The sequence below is a fragment of the Hibiscus syriacus genome, unplaced genomic scaffold (assembly GCF_006381635.1).
Source record: "Hibiscus syriacus cultivar Baekdansim isolate YM2019G1 unplaced genomic scaffold, ASM638163v2 tig00110893_pilon, whole genome shotgun sequence".
NCBI classification, from domain to species: Eukaryota; Viridiplantae; Streptophyta; class Magnoliopsida; order Malvales; family Malvaceae; genus Hibiscus; species Hibiscus syriacus.
The window spans coordinates 1,912,737-1,927,905 of NW_024062901.1; the positions used below are offsets into that span (position 1 = coordinate 1,912,737).

Here is a 15,169-nt window from a genome sequence, read left to right on the forward strand (position 1 = left end):
CCGGGAACTGTGAAACTGTGGAAACATTGGCATCGATGTATGTGATCCAGATGGAGATTGAGGTGTCTGCGGAGAAGCACCACCAGCCAAATAAGATGCATATGAACCATATGCTGGATCATTAAACATAGTCGTATATGCACCTCCATATGGTATAAAACCCTGGGCTAGGCATGTAACCTGGCGGGCTAGGCATGTAACCTGGCGGGCTAGGAATGTAACCCTGCGGGCTCGGAATGTAACCCTGCGGAGATGGCATATAAACTGGTGGCTTGGCATATGAAGTGGAGGGCTGGCATGTACCCCTGCGGCATCGACGAATAAGAATGTTGTGGTGGGACTGATGCAGAACCGGTAGCGCCTTCTCTCCGTCCACGCGTCGGGGGATGATATTGAGACGACATCTTTCTCGGCGCCTAGGATGTTAACCCCTCTTGCTTCTGCCGAAGTAGAAACGGCTTCCATTTTCATTAAACCAGTCCATATAGTTTCCGTAACCATATGACCAGTTTCAGCGTAATTGTCGAGTGGCCAACAGTGTATATCGGTTCTCCCAAAGCGCAATCCAATCTCTCTGTCTCACCCCAGTTAACATCTTTCTTTCCTCGTCTATCTATGTTATGCACGTCGTCTAAATTCCTAGGAGCTCCAGGAATATATTGCGTACACCATACTGACGGAGCACGCGATCAACTGGATGCCACTCAATAATAGCATAACATATAAGAGGTATAACCGATATCCATACCTCTAATGACCCCTAAGGTGGGTGGGATGCAAGCTTTCACTTCATCGCTCACATAAGGTATCCACTAAAACTGAAATATAAATATACAATTCAAATAATAAAATATTCTAATTATATCTAACATTTTAAATTAAATATTAATAATTAAACAAAATTTAAAAACATACCTCAGACCCAGCTTTCGTATCAATAAGTCAACGAATTTCCTCTACCCAGTAGGTATACTTTTATGTTCCTTTCTTTTCATCGACCACCTATGAAATAAAATATAAACTAAATATCACCCTATTTAATTGAAAATATTTAATCAAATTTAGTTCGAAAATTACCTCAACAATAAGGGGAATACGTATGGTTCATTCACGATCGGGCTAAGAAGGCATGCGAACCACGCTTCCAGCTTCATCAAAATCGATCAATGCCGCAATCACATACAATGCACCTGGTTGCGAGATTTGTCGTGCATCAATATTCCTCCAATTATTCGTAGAATATGCCCGAGCACATGCCTTTGCTGATCCTCTGAAGCATTTTCATTTAAAACCTCAAAATTAGCTTTCAACCAAGATAAAGCTATTCTACCTCCATTAACTCTGGCGGAGCAGCTCCAAGATATCAATGCACATTGATTGCCAATCACCATCCCCATACCACACATCATATTTTCGTCGACGGGAAGCCCCAGATGCATAGAGACATCCTCCAATGTAATTGTCGCCTCTCCACATGGAAGGTGAAAAGTGTGTCTCGGGCCTCCACCTCTCAATCATGCAAAATTAGGACAGGTTCGAGTTTGCAACCGCCTATAATTGTTGCAATATACCCGAACCCGGCAGAAGCCAAATATGGCAAAATACGTTCCGGTGTCGGTATACGTGGATTTTTAATAAAAGTCTCTAAAATACGATCAGCATCCTAATAATATACATTATAAAAATAAAAATTAATATAAATTCATAATACTTTAAATAAAAATAAATTTAAATATTAACATTAATTATAAAAAATATTACCATATCGCTAAAATGTCTGGAGATATGATCATATCCAATCGCAACAGCATTTCGTTTTCCATTATAACTGTAGACAAAACAATATAATTAGAAAAAAAAATTATAATTCTAAATAAATATAATTATAAATATTTTAATAAAAAATAATATTACATAAATATATAATATAAAATAATAACTATTTAAAAAAATACTAACATAAAAATAAATTTCTTACCACTAATAACAAATTTAAAACTCAAATAGTTGGAGAATTTGAGTTATATAAGATATGAGAATATGATTTTGATGTGAATAATGAGGGAGGGTTGAGGGGTTTATAGGGGAGGAGGAGGGTAGTTAGAAAAACGGATGGGGGCATTTATGACATTTAACGGAAGACGCGTCCCCGGGGATGCGCTTTCCACACGTGTCTGCTGATATGGCCTCGGGGACGCGCCTTCCACACGTGACATCCAACTCAACAAAAACACGAGTAAAACACGTCCCCGAAGACACACCTTTACCAACTCAGCAGAAAATATGTTACTTCTGAAAATATTAATCAAATGATATCAGAAAGAAAAAATTAAAAAAAATGATGTCAGTTATATAATTTAGCCTCATACAACTCTCATCTCCTCGTGGAGCCTGGGGCGCATATTAATTACTCCACCCTCCCCCGGCATTGTACTTTCTTCTCCCATCACTCCACCATTCTTCTCTGCAAATGTTCTAGCTAAAGCTAACGAAACCAGTTGAAACTTCAAAAGAAATTACAAGAAGCAGCTGCTCCTCATGGATCTTTATCCCATTAGCTCCTTAGCTCTTATCCTCTATCTCATTGTGTTAACTGTGAACTCGAAAGGTTCAACCAAGCTCCCTCTTTTTCTGGGTTTCTCTTTCAGAGTCAATGTTTTTAATGTTTGCACTAAAAATTCCATCTTTTTTTAGTTTTCAGGTGTATTAGGTGCTTCTTTCACATTCGTTAACCGGTGTACCTACACCGTGTGGCCTGGGATATTAGCAAATGCCGGCAGTCCTGCACTCGACAGAACCGGATTCGAGCTACCGAAAGACTCCTCTCGTTCTTTTCAGGCACCAACCGGCTGGTCGGGTCGTTTCTGGGGTCGAACGGCTGTAAATTCGACGGATCCGGTTCCGGAACCTGCGTGACAGGCGACTGCGGGTCGGGTCAGATGGAATGCAACAGACTCGGAGCTGCTCTGCCCGTAACTCTGGCTGAGTTCACTCTTGGGACGGGAGGTCAAGATTTTTACGACGTTAGCCTTCGTGATGGCTACAATATCCCAATGGTCGTGGAAGGAACCGGCGGGTCGGGTCTTTGTTCTTCCACCGGATGCACAACTGATTTAACCGTCAATGCCCGTCGGAGCTCCGGTCGGGTACGGTGACGCTTGCAAGAGCGCGTGCGAGGAATTCGGGAGTCCCGTATTGCTGCAGTGGCGCGTATGCCACACCCGCGACATGTAAGCCTTCCGTTTATTTCGAGATGTTCAAGGCTGCGTGTCCCATATCTTACAGCTATGCATATGATGATGCCACGAGCACATTCACGTGTACCGGAGCAGATTACGGTCACCTTTTGTCCCTCTTCTCCGCGGTAAAGAAGATTATAGTTTTTTGAATTGAATTACTAGTGAAATAAGTTATATTTTAATTTCTAACATGTGGGTTTGTTGCAGTCAAATCTTCGAGAGATGCTACCCAGCCACGGATGCTACCCCAATCACAGGCTCAACATCACAAGGAACAGGGACAGAACCTGGGTTAACTTTTTCTGGATGGATATAGATATTCGGGTTATGGATAACCTGGTTCTGGTTCAAGCTCTGGGTCTGGATCAGGACAAACCGTGATGACAGACGGGTCATGGTTAGCTGGTTTGGCAATGGGAGATTCACCAAGAACAGCTTCTCCCAGTTCTCTGCCATTTGCAGTCATGGCATCAACAGCTGTTTCAGTCATGCTTTCATTTGTTTTCTTGTAGTCCTTTCTCTATTGAGTGTTATGGGTTTGTTAATGTGGATTCTTTACAGATTTGCAGCTTTGGATAGGCGTAAAATTTGGGGGGGTTTGAAAAAGCTGACAGATTCTTGGTCCAGATCGTAAACGATCATTCAATGTTAATACGCGTTTAAAAGTGTAGTTTCAGACAACATTCTGGGAATTTGGAAGCGAAATCAGCCCCATCAGAATCTAAATCTAGATGAACTGCTTGATATTTGTTAGCTTTGCTTTTTCAGCTTTTGCTTCTTTTGGCAAATTGTATTGTGAAGGGGGTGAAGTCTTTTTTAAAAGCTTGTTTGTAATGTGAAAACGTGAGGGGGGTCCTGGGGGTGTTCTGTGTGTGAAGGATGTAAAACACCCAAGATCCCCTCACTTTAAAAGAATTATAGTTTGAGCACTAACTTTTTCAGTTCAGTCATTTTTATCATTCAAGAATTAGATTTATAATTGTTCGTAAATACATTCAATTATATATTTATGAATATGTTTGTTTATGTTTATGATCATAATCATTTAGTGATTGTAAGTATGCTTAAGTTAAACAAACGTATTTATAAATATTAAATGAAAATATTTTTATTAAAAATTAAACAAGTGAATATGTTTACATAATTTTTGAATTAACAAATATGAAGGCAATTATAAATTCTTAATGAATATGAATCAAATATGAACAAACTTTAAAATAAACGAACGAACATTGATAAAACTTTATTTATTGAAGCTGAACATTTACAACGTTATGTCTAAGGGCATATTCTTCATTGTGTTTTAAGAGAATGGAAAAATATTTTTGAAAATTCCATCAAGAAGGAGCTGATCACAAAGGGTCACCACCCACCATACATGTTTAATCACTCTTTCCATTCATAAAAAAAGATGTATATTGGAGACCAACCCACATGAGAGTCATGTCTCTCCATCCTTGGCAATAAAATCTTGTGGTTGTGGGTGTTGCTAGTTAGCATTTGTACTCGTACCAGATCGGATCAAGATCGAATCGTCTTTTCATTAATAGGAAAAGTCCATTGGCAAATCGACATTCACTAGTTTATGAAGAAATGAATGTTGAGTTGTCACCACATTCTTTAGACAAGTTTGTGGAACAACTCGAACCCTGTGGATGTGAAATCTTGGAATTGTACCCGTGGGGGGGGGGGGGGTAAAAAGTCTGCTTTGGATAAATAGATTCATTCAATTTCTTCTTTCACGGGGAGGCTTCGTGCTCTTGGCTTTTACGCAAAGAACCCTTTTGAGGAACACCGTATTTATCATGGGTGTGCGATCCTACATGGGATCATCCTATTTTTTATACTTGGATTATGTTCTCATTTTACAATAATTAGGGTTTAGAGTTTAGATTTGTGGAATTTTAGAAGTTTAAATTAGTGTCTCTAACTTCAATTTTTTGCGTCCGTCTCTGGTTAAAAGGTCTAGTGTACTATATCAAATTGTTGTTGGTATCATATATTAATAGGCTTAATACACTTCTAGGTGCTTAGACTATATCTAAAATTGACTTTTGGGATCTAAAATTTTTTTCATTAAAAATAGGTGTCTAAAGTTTTTTCCATTACATTTTTAAGCGCATATCGTTAAAAAAAACCCGTTAAGTGACACGTGTCACGTTCAAAAAAAATTTAAAAATATTTTTAAATAATATAAAAAATAAAAATATATATAACTGAGACACTTATCAGTTAACGGTTTTTTCTAATGGTATGCACCTAAAAATGTAACATATATAACATTAAACACTTACTTTTAACAAAAAAAATTCTTTAGACAACAAAAGTTAATTTGAGATATAGTTTAAGCACGTATTTTTGTATTTTTGTATTAAGTCTGTAGATACTCATTTTCGTCTGATTTTTTTTATTATTTTTTTTCCTTTTATATATATATAGTAATATAGTATAATTTTTGAAAATGTTTTATGAAAAAATATAATATGTACGGTTTTCAAAAATATATATATTATATAGTTTTGAAAACATTTCGAAAATATATATAGTTTTGAAAATTTTTGAAAACATATATAATATATAGTTTTGAAAACGTTTTAAATATATATATAATATATAGCTTTTGAAAACATTTTTTGAAAACGTATATTATATATGTTTGAAAACACACACACACACACACATATATATATATATTATTTTTTAAAACATTTTAAAAACATATGTATAATATATAGTTTTTAAAATATTTTGAAAATATATATATAATATATAGTTTTTAAAATATTTTGAAAACATTATATAGGTTTTGAAAACATTTTTAAAAAAATATATAATCTATAGTTTTTGAAAACGTTTTGGAAAATATATTATATAATTTTAAAAAATATTTTTTAAATTATATATTATATAGTTGTTGTTATTATTATTATTATTATTATTATTATTATTATTATTTTATTTTATTTATATAATATATAGGTTTTAAATTATATATTATATAGTTTTTAAAATGATCAGTGGCGACTCTAACCTATTATTTCAAGTCGAAGCCCAATTTCGGACCTACTCGAAAGACGGCTGCGGCAAAGTCTATATTAATATATTGAACATATAAAATATAACTTACGTATACTTTATTTTGATAAAAATTATTATCATGCAGCATTTAAAAAAATATTGTAAAAGAATACACATTTTACTACTAAATTACCATTAATTTAATACTTGTAATCCATACTAGGGATGGCAGAATGACCTGAAATCGACGGGAAAACTCGAAACCCGGTCAAGTTCGGGTCGAGTCGAGTTTGAATGATATCGGGTTGGGTCGGATATCGGGGATTTGTTTGGGTCGGGATTGGGGACAGGGCAAGGTATCCCCGCCCCGCCCCGATTATATATATATAATATTTTATATTTTTATATTAATTATATATATAATATTTTCGGGTTCGGGTGGATTTGGGTATAATATTTCGGGTCGCCCCAATAAAAAACCCGACGGGGATCAGATCGGAGATGGGGATTCATTTCGGGTTCGGGGACGGGTGAGCAAAACCCCCCGTTGCCATTCCTAATCCATACTTCATTTTTACCCTTTTACAAACATACGTAACTATATCCACTTCCAAAACATGCATAAATATTATATGTAATATGCATCACCATATTCATTTTTTTTTATATATATAACTACATGCATTTCATCTAAAACATGTTTAATGCTGAATAAGTTTAATGCATAATGAAGGTTTACCTATAATTTTCTTGCTGGGCCACACATGTTGATAAGATCCTTAAATTTCTTCAGTATTTTTACGCCTTTTCTCTTTGGCTTAAACGAATCGATAAGCCTTTTTTTTAATTTGAATAATAGATAATCTAATTGCTTTATTTATATTTTTATTTAAAATTACATTCATTATTTGCTTCGAATAGACTCACTCCATAAAATCACTAAAAATTCATATTTATAAAACTTTTATATTAAATATTTATTTAGTAAAGGTGTCTCCACTTAATAACTATTTTGTGATTTTCAATATGGTAAATAAATAATTTATTAGGAAACTCATTTTAATTAATAATTTGGTCATATTTTCCACTGAAAAACCTAATCTGCATGTTTAGTTGTAATTATTAATGAACTTTAAGGGCAATTTCTCTCATCTTTCTTTATATCAAGCCCATCGTCATTCAATTCTCATCACCTTCAGTTTCAAGTTTCCGCCACAACAGAAGAAAACTGAGTTCTCTCAACAATAATGGCGATGGCTTTCAAGATGGTAAATCCCGTTTCATCTCTTTTCCTTTTCAATTCAGTTATAGCTTTGGTTGAACGTAATCCAATGTATTTGCGGTTCTTTATGATATAATAGGCTACAACCGGGATGTGGGTCACCGATGAGTGCAAGAACTCATTCATGGAGATGAAATGGAAGAAGGTCCATAGATATATAGTGTTCAAGATCGACGAGAAATCGAGGCTGGTGAACGTCGATAAAGTCGGCGGCCCCGGCGAAAGCTACGACGATCTTGCCGCTTCGTTGCCTACCGATGACTGCCGATACGCCGTGTTTGATTTCGATTTCGTCACCGTCGATAATTGTCGGAAAAGCAAGATCTTCTTCATTGCTTGGTCCGTCGCCTTTTCTAATTATTTTCGTCAATAATATTTAATGCTTACATTATTAACGTCACTAAAGTTTCATGTCATAACTCTAGCAAACAGAAAGACCATATTTTATATCATAATACATGGTATATGGTATACATAGGAACAATAATTAGAGTATTATTTTTCTCTAGTGGGGTTAATAATAAGCAAATAAGTGAGACGTTGATTAGTATTTTTTTAGAACATGTATTAATAATGCTACATAATTTATGAAGTGGAATCTAAGCATCACATTAGAATGTAACATTATTTATAAAAATAAAAAAATTGAATCTCAGAAGTAGATAAATTATCTGAATTAATATTAAATTCAAGCATTTTAATTTTTTTATTTGATTTAAGTAAATAAAGTTTCTAAATAATGCATGATTATAGGTCCCCAACGGCATCAAGAATTAGAGCAAAAATGTTGTACGCAACATCCAAAGATGGGCTGAGGAGAGTGCTAGATGGCATCAGCTATGAAGTTCAAGCAACTGACCCAACTGAGATGGGGATTGATGTGATTAAAGACAAAGCTAATTAGGATTTTAATTAGATATAATTATGTTTATCAGCATCTTTTATTTTATATAACTACAACATGTGCCTTCTTTCTTTTCACTTGTTGTTACTTTTTTTTTCTTTTTATTGCTAGACTTTTAGCATTAATATGCAAGTTAATATTCTAATTTATACTAATCTGGTATCTGTCCAGAAGGAAATGAATATCCTGAGCCATAGTTTACGACAAATAATCAATGGTTTGGCACCAAACTTGTACAGCGCATTGTACAAATGTTTGTGGGTGTGTTTGCATTCTCCTGTTTGTTTACCATTCTGTCTAATCAAGCTTGTTAAAGATGCAGCAGTTAGGTAACCCTTCGACTAATTAACTACAGATAAAAGGTTTGTGAATTCAATGATAGAGCATCTTTTTTTGGTTTTGGTTTGCATTAACCATCATCATCTTTCACTAAAGACACATTGCCAGTAATTAACCCCTAATCCTTTAATCAGAGTTATCATTTTAGGGTAATATTCCTTTTGACACCATATGCTCCATGTCAAGTTTATGGTGCAATAATCATGCATAATTATTTGAGTTTGTTCCAAGCTTCACTGCTCCAGCCAGGTCTTGTGCCCAAGGGATTTGACCACCAATATGAAGTACTGTGTACCAAAAGTTTTGTTTATGATTCTGGGAGTTTGATCTCGAACATTCCATCTATATGAAGTTGATATAATACAAGTGGAAGAATATCATAAAGTTGTTGTTTTTGGATCGGCGACAGGTGTAGCGTTACACATGTTCATGTGGATCAAGCTCTTTATCCATTCAGTGGTTGCCTTCTCGAAGAAGCTAACCATGCGTCTCCTTTGCCATGGATCACTCTCATAATGGAATTGGATTCTCTTGATGGAATGGAACATACCCTAAAATGAGTGGGATTGCCTCAACTTGCTCCTTCCACGTGCCCATTCGACAACTACTCCAGGGTACTGTATGTAAGAATAGCTTTATCCAATGTATGAAAATCCCATTGAAACAGCAGCAATAGCATCTCTCGAGTCTCAACCAGGTTTTCATGTCTCCCATCTATGTCGATTTCAAGACACAAATGTCACCGTTTATCACCAACAGACAACAGTCCCCTAAATTGCAGAAGCCGGATGTCAGTATTTATGAAATAATATCTCAACTTCGATCCCTTGCCAACAGGCTCGCGTAGTTCAGTTTGTTAGAGCACCCGTTTGTACTAATTTTTTGAGTGGGTCAAAATGCAGAGTCAGCAGATTGGAACGAGAGCCACTTTACACAGCTCATCCACCTCAAAGCGGGCAGACAACGTGGGACCCATTTCATTGATCATCGAAATCGTCACATGTCCGCCACGCGACAAACTTTGATGCACGGGGCCTGATAATAATCTCCGCCGTTCATTCCGACCAATGGGGTGGGGGGCTCAGATTAAGTCTAGTCATGACACTTGGCACCCCATCGCCTTATCTTCAACATCAGCCGTCCGATATTTTTTCGCAAATATTGCGAAAATAATCCAGCTTCAATTGCCTGAGCTGAAATGGGAAAGGTCCGAAATTAAACTGTCGGTAGATTTACCATCAAGTCCCCACACTTTATGTCAAAAAACAAATCAAACCACATACCTTTTCCTTTCTCATCTTTGAACAAAATTAAATGCCCACTTCACGCAACAATCAACACCTTTATCCTTGGACCTTTTGATTGCCCTTTGCCAAGTATTGTCCCTCTGGATTTGTTAATAGCTTTATAATATAGAAAGATTGAAATATATAAAATTTAAAAAAAGTATTAGATACTTAAATTTTGTTCATTTTAAATTTTGTTTTTTTAATTTAATTACCCTTTTTGAACATATTTCTAGAGTAAATATCAAAAGGGTGCCCATTAATCAAACGGTCATCATTAATCATCATATACCTTAAAGGGTGAGTAAACTGTGTCTCGTTATAATAGCATAATCCCTCCTCTCCTCGAAATCATAGAAAGCAACTCCCGCCATTCCCACAACCATTGCTTTCAATTATTAAAAATGAAAAAGAAAAATATAAATGTCAAATTTTCTCCTTGGCCCTTTAAACATGATTCAATTTGAGATTAGACCTTATTACTTTTTTTAATGAAAATGAAAAAGGCATAAGGACCAGTACAACCTATAAAGAACTAAGCAGAAATAATGGGGGCTCGTGCCCCTCTAAATATAAAATCCTTAATATATATTTTATATAATTTTTAATATATTTTTTTATAAATATACTTAAGGCTTAAATATAAAATAAGTGTTTAAACTATATCATTTTTTACGAAATAGGTATCTAAAGTATTTTTTTATTCATCCCGGTGTCTAACGCTACTAATTTTACTATTTTCGGTGTCAGGATCGTTAACGACGTTAATTTTTTCCTTCAAGTTACATGCGTCATAGTGTGATGACTTTTAAATTACAAAAAATTCCTAAAATCCTAAAATCCTAATCTTAACTCCTCGTCGCCATCCTTTTTGGCCACAACCACCGCAGCCAACATAATCCATAACATCCTTCTAATTAAACGTCGTCGTAGTTGCTGTCAATTGGACGTCAAAATCGTATGGGATTTCGATTTTCATCCTAAGGTTTGCGAGATATAAAACATCGATTCATCGTCGATCGATCATAGTCTTATAAGGTCTTGGTCGTCGGGGGAGGTGAGGTCAAGTGAAGCTTTATTGACATTAAAAGGCAATAACAGACAAGAGTTTAGTGGTTATTAGAGTTATTTCAAAAAATCTATGTTTTATATATATAATTTTAATTTTTTAATTTAAATAAAATTTTTAAAATTATGATATTGTGAAATGTGTCATTAAGCGGAGAAATTAACACATCAACGATCTGAGTACCTAAAGTAGTAACGTTTTTAATTTTAGACACCATGATAAATTAAAAAAATACTTTAGACACTTATTCATGAAAAGTGATATACTTTAGGCACTTATTTTGTATTTAAGTCTATCATTAATTAATTCAGAATTGAAATATTGATATTTTATCTTTGAAAAGCACTCTTTCAACATGTTAGTTAAAAATAAATTATGGCATTAACTACTTAGATTAGTTAATAAGATTATAAAAGTAGATAAAAAATTGTAGTATAGTGACTGGATTGGATATTTGAGCATAGTAGAGGGACACAAATCAAATGGGGACCTTTTAAAACAGTCAAATGAAGCCATTTTGTCGTTGATTAATTGGGCTTGAGAGATTAACTGCTGTTTTAAATTAATTAAAAAAGGAGATAATATAATTAAATAAATTGTTATAACACTCTCTTGTCCGTTTACTCACTCACTGCACTCCACTCTTTCAATGGCGACGGTACTCTCCAGTTTTGTTCCTTTGTTGCTTCTTCTTTCGATTTCCTCTAGTTTCTGGCAATCGTTTTCCAGTGATGAAACTGTTAAAACCTTCATCTTTCGTGTAGATTCTCAATCAAAGCCGTCCATTTTCCCCACACACTACCACTGGTACACTTCCGAGTTCGCCGAGCCAACTCGCATCCTCCACACATACGACACCGTCTTCCTTGGCTTCTCGGCGACTTTGACTGAAGCCCATGCCTCCTCCCTCAGTGACCATCCTTCGGTTCTTGCTGTTTTCGAAGATCGGCGTCGAGAACTTCACACAACTCGGTCTCCTCAGTTCCTGGGCCTCCGGAACCAGCACGGGCTTTGGTCGGATTCCAATTATGGATCCGATGCCATAATAGGAGTCTTCGACACTGGGGTCTGGCCTGAACGGCGTAGCTTCTCGGACACGAATCTCGGTCCGGTTCCTGCTCGATGGAAAGGGGTTTGTCAAACCGGAGCCAGATTTGTTGCTAAAAACTGTAACCGAAAACTAATCGGTGCGAGATTCTTCTCTAAAGGTCATGAAGCGGCCGCTGGACCGGGTGTTCCGATTACTGGAATTAACCAAACGATCGAGTTTATGTCGCCGAGAGATGCTGACGGTCACGGAACTCATACGGCCTCTACGGCAGCCGGGAGACATGCATTTCGCGCCAGCATGGGAGGATACGCTGCCGGAATAGCGAAAGGCGTGGCACCGAAAGCGAGACTGGCGGTTTATAAAGTCTGTTGGAAGAATTCAGGCTGTTTTGATTCTGACATTTTAGCCGCTTTCGATGCCGCCGTTAAAGATGGTGTCGACGTAATTTCGATTTCGGTCGGTGGCGGAGACGGAATCTCCACTCCGTATTATCTCGACCCTATCGCAATTGGAGCATACGGTGCGGTTTCGCGAGGGGTATTTGTTTCATCCTCAGCTGGAAACGATGGGCCTAACATAATGTCGGTTACCAATCTTGCTCCTTGGTTGGTCACTGTTGGAGCGGGAACTATTGACCGGAATTTCCCGGCGGACGTCGTCCTCAGTGATGGACGGAGCCTAAACGGCGTGTCGTTGTACTCCGGCGTGCAGTTAAAAGGAAACATGTATCCCGTGGTTTATCCTGGAAAATCTGGGGAACTCTCAGCTTCTTTATGCATGGAGAATTCTCTTGATCCTAACGTTGTTAAGGGAAAAATCGTGATCTGTGATCGAGGGAGTAACCCAAGGGTGGCTAAAGGTATGGTTGTGAAGGAAGCCGGTGGTGTCGGCATGATCCTTGCTAACGGTGCTTCAAATGGTGAAGGTTTAGTCGGCGATGCTCATCTTTTGCCCGCTTGTGCTCTCGGTTCCGATGAAGGGGATGCGGTGAAAAAATATGTTTCGTCGTCCGCAAATCCGACTGCCACTATTGATGTCAAGGGAACTGTGATTGGCATCAAGCCAGCCCCTGTTGTGGCTTCCTTTTCTGCAAGAGGACCCAATGGCTTAAATCCTGAAATTCTTAAGCCGGATTTGATTGCTCCCGGGGTTAACATTTTGGCTGCTTGGACTGATGCTGTTGGTCCGACCGGGTTGGATTCCGATCCGAGGAGAACAGAGTTTAACATTCTGTCTGGAACCTCCATGGCTTGCCCTCATGTTAGTGGTGCAGCAGCTTTGCTTAAATCGGCGCACCCTGATTGGAGTCCGGCTGCAATTCGATCCGCTATGATGACTACTGCAAGTATAACTGATAACACAAATCGGCCTATGATTGACGAAGCAACAGGGAAGCCGTCCACTCCCTACGATTTTGGTGCCGGGCATCTCAATCTCAATCGTGCAATGGATCCGGGACTTATTTACGACATTACTAATAGTGATTACGAGGCCTTCTTGTGTGCTATTGGTTATAATCCTAAGTTAGTACAAGTTGTCACGAGGTCTCCGGCGGCTTGTCCAATGAAGAAGCCATTGCCCGAGAACCTTAACTACCCTTCAATTGCCGCATTGTTTTCAACCACATCAAGGGGTCCATCGAGCAAGACGTTTATCAGGACTGTGACTAATGTGGGTCAGGCAAATGCCGTTTATGTTGCGAAGATAGCTGCACCGAGAGGGGTTACAGTGACGGTGAAGCCAATGAAGCTGGTTTTCACACCCGCAGTGAAGAAGATAAGCTTTTTCGTGACCATAACAGCAGATAGTAAGCATCTGGTGTTGGATGATGCAGGAGCTGTTTTCGGGTCACTGACATGGACAGATGGGAAAAACACGCATGTGGTGAGGAGCCCCATTATAGTCACTCAACTCGATCCCTTGTAAACAAGTAAGCTCGGGATTTCGATCAATCAATGTAGGTCTTGATCTGTTCGAAAGAATGGGTGCCGAGTTTTTAATTTAGCACAAGTGTAGAACTCACTACGCATAGTGAAGCACTTTGTTCCCTTTTTGTGTGTTTTGTTCTGTTCCTCTTTGGCAGGGATAGAGGATTAGGGGAGTCCTACTACTAAAAGAAAAACAGGGCTTGAGGGTGATTTAGTGTTGGGTTTTTACTTCAATTTCTCCTCATTATATAGATATATATACTGTATTTATAAAGTTTAAGAAGATGATGTAAGAATAGTTTGAAGAAATTACGAGAGAACTGCTGTGCTGACTTTTGTTCTGTTTTAAATCATTAATGGAGACGGTCGTTGAAAAGCTTGTCGCTATTGGTTTTCCTAGAAATTGATCAGTTCATGTATGGAAATTGGTTTTGACTTTTGTCCGTTCAGTCATTTTGTTTGTTCCGCTGATCGAGGGAGGCAACACTTTCCCCCATTTCCATCATAAAGTAAATTGACTGTATACGCGTCTTTCATTTGAATTTAAATTTTTCCAGTGAGAATAACATTTTATTTTATCAAACCAACCAGTAAATTCTTTTGTGGGCAATTATAATTCGTGGCGAAAGGGGGACAATTGGAGTAAAGAGTGGGTGGAGCACATTAAATTTTTACACATCAATCACTGTTCATCCATGTTAATGGAGTAGGCCATGTGGAATTTCTATGTAATAGATAGAATCCAACGTAATAAGTGTCAGTTTTATTATCTTTGTTTTCAACTTTCCTTCGGCTGGCTGTGATGAATTAGGGGAATTTCTTAATTTTTGCTTGACATTGAGAAGAAAGACCCTACACAAATTTGGACCCGGGCTCCTTCGTTTCCGGGGAAAAGGTTTGCTTGCAACTCATTTCAACTTTTGTGTGTTTAAAATCCGATATTTGTTTAATTTATTAATTGAGATCTTCTTTAATAATTTATGATATAATATCAAAATTAATCTTCAACGTTTGATTGAATACTCGTTCTCATCCCTATTCCTTTTTTGGTCC

The 15,169-nt window shown here is 37.2% G+C and overlaps 2 protein-coding genes and 1 pseudogene across 2 annotated transcripts; all 3 read left to right on the top strand.

The window, feature by feature from the left end:
• Positions 1–2,372: 2,372 nt before the first annotated feature.
• LOC120145288 lies at positions 2,373–3,891 on the top strand (annotated as a pseudogene).
• Positions 3,892–7,462: 3,571 nt separating this feature from the next.
• LOC120145289 (actin-depolymerizing factor 5-like) lies at positions 7,463–8,520 on the top strand. The gene is made up of 3 exons (XM_039159167.1): positions 7,463–7,525; positions 7,619–7,878; positions 8,293–8,520. Exons 1-3 carry the CDS (start codon positions 7,505–7,507, stop codon positions 8,441–8,443), a joined length of 432 nt encoding a protein of 143 aa, XP_039015098.1. The 5' UTR covers positions 7,463–7,504; the 3' UTR covers positions 8,444–8,520.
• A 3,222-nt stretch (positions 8,521–11,742) lies between these two features.
• On the top strand, positions 11,743–14,294 carry LOC120145535 (subtilisin-like protease SBT1.6). The gene has a single exon (XM_039159361.1). It carries the CDS (start codon positions 11,787–11,789, stop codon positions 14,112–14,114), a length of 2,328 nt encoding a protein of 775 aa, XP_039015292.1. The 5' UTR covers positions 11,743–11,786; the 3' UTR covers positions 14,115–14,294.
• The last annotated feature ends 875 nt before the right edge of the window (positions 14,295–15,169 follow it).

Coding starts and splice junctions, on each gene's coding strand:
- LOC120145289 (XM_039159167.1), top strand. CDS start 7,505: ATGGCGATGGCTTTCAAGATG. Junction 7,526..7,618: donor TGGCGATGGCTTTCAAGATG/GTAAATCCCGTT, acceptor ATGATATAATAG/GCTACAACCGGGATGTGGGT. Junction 7,879..8,292: donor AAGATCTTCTTCATTGCTTG/GTCCGTCGCCTT, acceptor GCATGATTATAG/GTCCCCAACGGCATCAAGAA.
- LOC120145535 (XM_039159361.1), top strand. CDS start 11,787: ATGGCGACGGTACTCTCCAGTTTTGTTCCTTTGTTGCTTCTTCTTTCG.